Below are 7,500 nucleotides of genomic sequence, written 5' to 3'. Positions count from 1 at the left end.
AGATTGGGATGTAAAGGAGACAAGGTGGAGTAGGGACGAAGGGAGTCTTTTGTACGCATTAAGTACCATTTGGGCAACACAGAATTAGCATTTTATATCAATGTACGCATTGGTTCTATCTTTGGTCTTCAAGCGACAGACAACGGTTTCAAATAAATAACAATATGGTGCCAGCACCGAATAGATTTAGCACCAACTGGTACTTGTTACTTGAGTGAACATCCGGATCCATCATGAAAAACCCATCTTCGTTCCGAAATATAGTTGCACAGTTTAATAAAAAATGTAAACGTAGATAATTGTACTTTTCTATGTGACATGTTAACATCAAGGCAGTCAGATCAGGTAACTATAGAGATGGTTTTTCTAATTACTAAACAGGTTTCATCTTAAAGAATCATCGCAAGGCCGAACAGTAAAGCACCCAACAAGCCACCAAGAACGGCCTCGACCCTTCCAGCACCACTTGAGCTCCCGTTCCCACTCGCACTAGCGCTGGCGGTAGAACCAGATCCGGAAGTAGCGGATGTGGCCACACCATCAGTAGCGGTAGAAGTCGTGCTCGCGTTGGAAGAAGAAGAGTTAGAAGAGGAGTAAACGTTGATATAATTGATCTCATAATACGCTTGGGCGAGGTTGGATGCTTGGTTGTTGACGACATAGGTCGTGTAACTAGGCGGACTGGTCAATCAAGGGACATGTAGGATTTGGGAGGTGATATGGAAGGCGCTGGGCAAAGGAATTGAATGAGGAAAGAACGAAACTTACCAAGTGTTATCGCCTACCAAGGCACCGCAAGTCTCTGCAAGAAGATCGGCGTTACCGGCGAAATCGCCACAGAGAGTGATGTCGATAGTAAGAGTTTGAGCTAGTAAAATGGTCAGCTTTTTGAAGGGGAAAAATGCAGACGGGCTTACGGCCAAAGAGATTTTGCACATCGCAAGTCTCAGAGCTATACAGGGCAACTGGTTCACCAAGACTTGAAGTGTCAATGGAAGAGGCGCTAACGCCCAAAGAATCTGGCACGGCGTCTCTCTGTAGCCTCATTAGTTCCGGATGCATAAAATAAAGGGGATGACGCACAGTCAAGAACCAAACCCTGATCCCATCAGTCGCCCATTCGGCAACGAACACACCACCACCCGCGGCTGCAAAGCCCGCACCGTATGAATCAGTGTTGGTGTCATTAACTGTACATCCTGAGTCTGAGTTTTGGGAAATGTCGCAGTTGTCGTAAGTGATTGAGCCGGACATGGAAGATGAGTTTGAGATCGTGCAGCTGTCGCAGATAGAGAGGTTTAGGCTAGGTCATACAAAAGGAGATGATGGTTTAACTTACGTCCCACCAGTGGTGTGGAGAGCAACCATGTTGTTGCTACGAAGGTTAATACCTTCAGAGATATCAATCTCGCCTCCAGCAGGCCAGTTAGGTCCCTCTACCGCCACTGTCAATATCCTGCATTTCTTCATATGAGTAAGAACTCACGAGTCCAGAAAGCAGGCCAAACACTGCAACCATAAGGCATATGCACAGCATCCATCACCCAGACAGTACCGATATCCCAGGTCTTCTGACTGAGTAGTTTAGGGGCATATCGTTTTTGGAGATAGACAACATCGGATTCATTGTCGACTTTGATGATGACACGGTTGTTGTCGTTGACGTAAAGGAGAGAGGTGTTGTCCGCAGTGGCCCAAAAGACATCTCCACTGTGGATGGTCAGTCTGGAGCCTTTTGCCTTTTGTAGGATTATGAATGGCCTACTTGGTAGTGTTGTCATAAGTCTCGACAGGGAAACGGAATCCGTCACTAACAGATCGTCAGTCGCGTGCCTTGTGGGTGGGTCGGAACCGGTTGACAACATACAAGAATGAGGTGCCAGAGAAAGAGTCGCTCAAAGGATAGGTGGTGGCACTGACTTGGATGGATGCGATAGTCGCCGCGGCGGCGAGAGCAAGTTTGAGCATGATGCTTGTTGGTGATGAGTGCTTGGACGGTGATGATCGAGCTTGGGGCTTTTATGGGGAAGGTAGGTGTAACTAAAAAGAATGTGCTCAAGTTGGACGTTGTAAAGTGGAGTTTAAAAAAGTGCAGTAGAGATGGAAGCGTGATTTAAATAAGGAGTGTAAAGGATGGAATGTTAGCGGATGATGACAAAATGAAAATAAAAACGGAGAAGGGTACGTTGTGAAGGTGAAAGACCGAAGGGCAAAGTGCCGAGATCGGCCAAAATATCGTATATGCATCTTTCCCATAGTCTAGGTTGTGCTAACTGGGATACTGCGCAGACGCTACAGTCGCAGCGCAGCAGAGTATGTATTGGTCGAGATATTGGTCGAGATGACACATGCCCTATGAAGAGCCAGACAAAAAGACCTCCTTTCTTTTTCCACCTCTCCACGACGCGTCTCTCAGGCTCTCAAACCAATGGGCAATCCACAAGCATCCGTAAATAAAATAAGCTTCTCCCTGAATATACACAGGGTCTTAGCCCCCGAACTTCGGATGCTTAAACTTCGTCCCTTTGTTTACATCCATGCACGATGAGGGGTCGAGAGGATTGATTCTTGCCCCTTGCATTGCGCTGTATCGTGCATCATGTTGTACGAGACAGTGGTGACACTGTAAGCATCCACGGTGGCATCAAAGGCGAAGTAACAGGACAAATCGCAAGCCAACCAAGACCACGCAGCAGGTCGCATAGTTTACTTACTCTCTTTCTGTAGAACTCTCTTGTCATATCAATCCCGTCCTACTGCGTCATTGCCGCTGATTACCCAAGTGACCACTCATCCTTGTTGCTATAGACTTTGATTACAAAATCTGAACACAATATGTACTAATGCAATACATTTGAACACTGGTCAACCTTCCTTCTTCCATCTCGGTCCACCACAGTTGCAGGAGATGGTCTGATATGTGATGACGGATGGGATGGAATGGTGTGGGAACTGAATTGGAGGAGAGTTGGGGATGGCGTTGAAAAAGGCATAACGGATATAGTAGGTTGCTCCTGGGGTATCACATGTTACTTGAATTCAGTCAATATGCCACTGAATGCCGCGAGCCGCCACGCGTACGGGCAGTGGTGATCTAAAATGGGAGAAACACAGCTAATTGTCACGTATTCAATACTCGCTCAAATCGTGATTTTTGTGAGCAGACAGCAATCAGTCATGCGACACAGCTGGTTCTTTCGCCTTTGACCATCCAGCAGATGATACAAGCCTCCACCCACTCGGGATGGGGAATATGGTTGCTCATCTGCAAGGCAGGCTAGGAGCAGATTGAATTGTTAATCCGGTAAGAATCAAATCCGGCAGAAGGCGAAAGGTATGTCGAAGAAAGGAAACGACTTTGCAAGGGAGGGCGCGCGACAGCTGTTATTTTAGACAGATGATTGCGGGAGAACCGAGGGATGCATTGAGACAGTGGAGAGAGGTTACGAGGAAGCTTCCCTTGTCGCCACTTTTGCAAGGCATAATTGTCATGGCAGAAAAAAAGGAGATTTCGATGTTACTTGCATGTGCTATATGTACCCAAACAGTAGTAGTTCTCAAGCGCCACCAGCAACCTGCACCAGTACCAATCTATCAGTTGACAATTAATAAAAAAAACTCCCGTTGATAACTCCAAGTCCTCATTTTGGACTTTCCGTCCATATCTTTTATCTGCCCCGTGCCTGAGCCCAATGAACCTTCTTTCCTCACCGGCGGGGATTTTCGTCACTTTCCCCTCCCCCCCAAATCACAACGTCCTTCTTTTGACAAGAGATTTTTTCCTAAATCCATTGTCTCTTTTTTGATACTTAAGGGAGGTGCGAAAAAGAAAAGGAAGAAAATGCGGTCGAACCCCTTTCGATTTTGCTTCACTCTGCCATTTGATCTCTGATATCTTTATTATTAATTAATGCACGTCGCACGCAAAAGGATGACGGATTGTATTTGGGATCTGGGCAAGCTTATTACGACTTACGTCTGTCTATGACCCCACAGTCCACATTTTTACCGAGGCCCCGAATGAGGACAACATTGGCTCCACACGATAAAGAATACGCGAAGTCGCGTTGTGATGATGCATATAATGACAGACCTTGACCCCGTCAAAGTTCCGCCGTGCACTCTTATTCTTAACTACACAGTTATATCAAGAGCAACAGCATACACAATAATTCACCAACCCCGTCCAGATGCCTGAGACTCCATATATCCCTTTAACGACACTTGCCCCGATCCACGAAGTTCACCATCTTATCCTCCGCGAAATTAATCCCCTCCACCTTCTCACTCTCTCCAAATCCATATTCAACTACCTACTACCCAAACTATACCACACCCTTCCAGTCGATAGTACCAATGTCAAACAAATTCTCTATGGGGTCACATCTCCTCGCGGATACAAAGCCCAGGCGCTAAGCCATGTTAAGAGGCTTGAGATAGGGATTAATGGGAGAGGTGATCCACTGAGAGCCGCTTTACACGATCTGTTTGAACTTTCCAGCTTGCCAAGGCCACTTTTCTCCAGACTGGAACATATCCACTTTGGGCATTCTCTTTGGGAGCCATATGATGGTCCTGGAGGGATGTTCGAAGCTCTTCTGCCATCATACATCCCCCCATGCCACATCTCTTTCGATCTATGCCTCTTCCCGACAGAGCAAGTGTGGTCGAACAGGGACTATAATCTCAGTCGACTCAGACGACTCACAAATTTTTTGCTGGTTTTTTTCCATGAGACAAGTGCGAGTCATATCACTTTCAGGGTTTTCCATCCATCGGATTGCGGAAAGAATAGTCGACCATATAGGGAAGTATCCTGGGACGTCCAAGGAGAGAGCAAGGCCTCGGCTGATCTGTACATGCTGAGGGAGTGGGTCGTGCCCCACTTGTTGCGTAGGAGTGAGGAAGAGCTGCGGGAGGAGTTGGAATGCTTCTTTGAGAATGGAATGGAGGATAGGTTTAAGTTTTTGTATGACGACACCATTGCCTGGGATTGGAAGAAGAGATATGTTGTGAGCGTACGAGAGGAAAAGTTGGAGGGGCAAGACACATCTGAATAATGAAATCAGAACAGGTAAGTTGGCCCTTTTATGTCCACAGTTGGAATGGAGACATCTAACACACTTCCAAAAGCAGAATAGAATGCCAAGCAGAGTTTCGGGAGGTGGATCTGTGAAGAGATCGAGAGCGAGAAAGCATTTGTGAGAGATTTGTTCAAGTTTACCATGATATAAAAGCAAAGATGGACTGACCGACACTTTCATGGGGTAGAAACACCTGTTTCGAAACGTATAGATCACAATATATCGCTTACTGTGATATAGAGTGGGTTTTCCCAATTCCAGACACTTATCCTCTGTCGTGCTGACGACTCACCAGCAGACTTTCCCACCTTTCCAGCCTGCCTTCCCTTGTTTGTGTCTACCGTATCTATAAGGGAATAAACCTTCATGTCGTTATCTTAATTTGTTGATAGATCGTTTTGAGATATGATTTGTACTTCCCATAAAGATACCTTCATGGCTGGTTTGATTTATCGCGTTATCCTTGACGTTTGTTGATTTTTCCCTGTGGCCTCCATAATCACCACATAACCATCGCGAAAAGTCCGTGCTGGCTAATCAAATCTGGATGTTGAGTTGAGATGAATGTCAGTCTATGATTGAGCGCGGCGATGCTGATTTCCGTCTCGATCCCAAATGATTTGTAGATGAAACTGAGCTGTCCTTGTGCCTTTAATTATTTCAGCTTTTTATGTTTTTCCGATTTCTCTTTTTTCGTAATAACTATTTAGTAAAAGGCCCGAACTACGGCTAGACTTCTTTTTCTCACTCCCACCTTCTGCAGCCCTCTGATCCTTTGCAAAACGAGATGATTTTACAAGTTCATTTTTAGAGAAGACCATAAAATCGCACCTATGGTGAAGTTACGTAATGATCTGGAGGCCGATCGGCAAGTCTTCCTATGTACGTTCGTTGGTACGTATATATCACTATCTTTTTCGCTCGATTAAATCTCGCTCCACAAGATTTACTAGGGGCTGTAGTGTTCGATTGTCATGCATATCTAACACCGCTCTCCAGAACTTGGGCGACCCCTCCCCTAACACTGCTCCGTACTGCTTTCATGGCGCAAGGGGCTTTTGATAGATGATTACGTAACATTCTTCTGATCCTAGCATCTCCGCCCCACCATGAAGGCCGAGGAACCGAAGTTCGACAAATAAAACGGAGTACGTGCAGTGAAGTGATGAATGTATGAATACCTCTGAAATATTTGCCAATAACTCGCGCCAACCCAGTGGCTCATTGGGCAGCCATTGGTGGACGGACACCTAATTAAGATGACGGCCAAAAGCAGCAGCGAGGAAACGACGGTCACAAGATCCATTGAGGACCAACCATCAGCAAGGACGTCAGGACTTGATCGAATAAGGCAGCGAAAAGCTCACAGCAGGAGTAGAAAAGGATGCTTAGTGTGTCGTCAAAGTAAATCGAGCCTTTCTTCCTGTTGGTATTGAAGTCCTTACACAGTTTGGACAGGACATAAACGTTGCGACGAGAACTTTGTCGATGGTTCTTGCGATCGATGGTAAGTCCCCGACATGAGATCTTCGAGGCTGACTTGCGGTGCTGTGCTAGCCGAAGGAGCGGGTTCCAATGTGTGCAGAGGCCCGGTGAAGAAAGATTAAAATACGCCAATCTCCTTGCTGGGAAAGTATCAGGCTCTGAAACGCCTCCGGCAGGGCCATTTACAGAGACTGCCTCTACAATAGCCATCAGCAATCCTCCTCCACCAGATGTGACAGTCTCATCCACCGATTTATCGGAGTTCATCAGCAGCCTCTTCCAGCCTTTTGATACCAATCAAGAGTTAGACCATAATAATCTTGAAAATGGTGTCCCGTCAACGACGATTCCCACTTGGCCAACAACGTCCACTTCTACATTGAGCCAATTGCCCTTTTCTGCTAGCGAAAATATTCAGCCGGGTCCAGGGTTTCTTTTTCCAGGAGAAGTACTGCCCACATCTCTATGCTCGACTGATCCTCAAAACGCCGTTGGTGATCAATCACCGCCGAGAGTCTCTGTGACCGACCAGGACTGGCTTTCTGGAGCTTTAGCGGAGGACATGGACCTGTACGCTGCCTGCCTAATAGGCCAGCTCCGTTTCGCTGCCACTTTTAAGGAAGATGAAAAGCACGTTCCGGTGGAAGAGCCGCCTTCGACAATATCTGATGGGAGCTATGTAGACGATATTGTGGAGGGTTGTGCGTATATCTTGTCTGTTGATCAAAGTTGTGCTGATGCTTGCGTCAGATCGTAGATACCAAGGTAAACACAGCCGTTCTTAATCATCTCCCAATTTTGCTGACATCATGCAGGTACATGGCTTCCCAAAGAGTCCGAGCTTGCCGATCCTCAGTCTCCTCGGAACCCTCCTTACGGTCTGGGAGGGGTAAGAGAGAACAATTCTCTGAGTGTTAGTACACGTGGAGCG

The 7,500-nt window shown here is 46.5% G+C and overlaps 4 protein-coding genes and 1 non-coding gene; 3 read left to right on the top strand and 2 right to left on the bottom strand.

The window, feature by feature from the left end:
- Nucleotides 1-133, top strand: part of CNAG_04875 (hypothetical protein) — a 3,358-nt gene extending 3,225 nt beyond the window's left edge. The window contains exon 3 of the mRNA XM_012196876.1: nt 1-133. This exon is cut by the window's left edge and continues 2,194 nt beyond it.
- On the bottom strand, nt 69-2,220 carry CNAG_04876 (endo-1,3(4)-beta-glucanase). XM_012196877.1 has 8 exons: nt 1,868-2,220; nt 1,766-1,810; nt 1,487-1,710; nt 1,340-1,436; nt 1,084-1,279; nt 918-1,035; nt 769-868; nt 69-672 (listed from the first exon to the last, which is right to left on the bottom strand). Exons 1-8 carry the CDS (start codon nt 1,966-1,968, stop codon nt 390-392), a joined length of 1,164 nt encoding a protein of 387 aa, XP_012052267.1. The 5' UTR covers nt 1,969-2,220; the 3' UTR covers nt 69-389.
- Nucleotides 2,221-4,040: 1,820 nt separating this feature from the next.
- On the bottom strand, nt 4,041-5,699 carry CNAG_12885. The gene is made up of 3 exons (XR_001046157.1): nt 5,253-5,699; nt 5,125-5,170; nt 4,041-5,052 (listed from the first exon to the last, which is right to left on the bottom strand). It is a non-coding gene; the product is annotated as a hypothetical RNA (non-coding RNA).
- CNAG_04877 (hypothetical protein) lies at nt 4,067-5,600 on the top strand. Its single transcript, XM_012196878.1, has 4 exons — nt 4,067-5,074; nt 5,134-5,201; nt 5,272-5,325; nt 5,380-5,600. Exon 1 carries the CDS (start codon nt 4,191-4,193, stop codon nt 5,058-5,060), a length of 870 nt encoding a protein of 289 aa, XP_012052268.1. The 5' UTR covers nt 4,067-4,190; the 3' UTR covers nt 5,061-5,074; nt 5,134-5,201; nt 5,272-5,325; nt 5,380-5,600.
- Nucleotides 5,700-5,813: 114 nt separating the features above from the next.
- CNAG_04878 overlaps nt 5,814-7,500 on the top strand; it is a 3,546-nt gene continuing 1,859 nt past the window's right edge. For both annotated transcript variants that reach the window (XM_012196879.1, XM_012196531.1), the window contains exons 1-6: nt 5,814-5,978; nt 6,047-6,488; nt 6,543-6,591; nt 6,642-7,270; nt 7,320-7,334; nt 7,385-7,500. The exon at nt 7,385-7,500 is cut by the window's right edge and continues 139 nt beyond it. In XM_012196879.1, the coding sequence (XP_012052269.1) occupies nt 6,344-6,488; nt 6,543-6,591; nt 6,642-7,270; nt 7,320-7,334; nt 7,385-7,500 (954 nt within the window). In that variant the 5' untranslated portion in view covers nt 5,814-5,978; nt 6,047-6,343. The remainder of the gene's footprint in view (nt 5,979-6,046; nt 6,489-6,542; nt 6,592-6,641; nt 7,271-7,319; nt 7,335-7,384) is intronic.

This window comes from Cryptococcus neoformans, chromosome 10 (genome assembly GCF_000149245.1).
Source record: "Cryptococcus neoformans var. grubii H99 chromosome 10, complete sequence".
NCBI lineage: Eukaryota > Fungi > Basidiomycota > Tremellomycetes > Tremellales > Cryptococcaceae > Cryptococcus > Cryptococcus neoformans.
The sequence above is the reverse complement of the archived record's forward strand: the minus strand, read 5'-3'. Positions and strand labels throughout refer to the sequence as shown.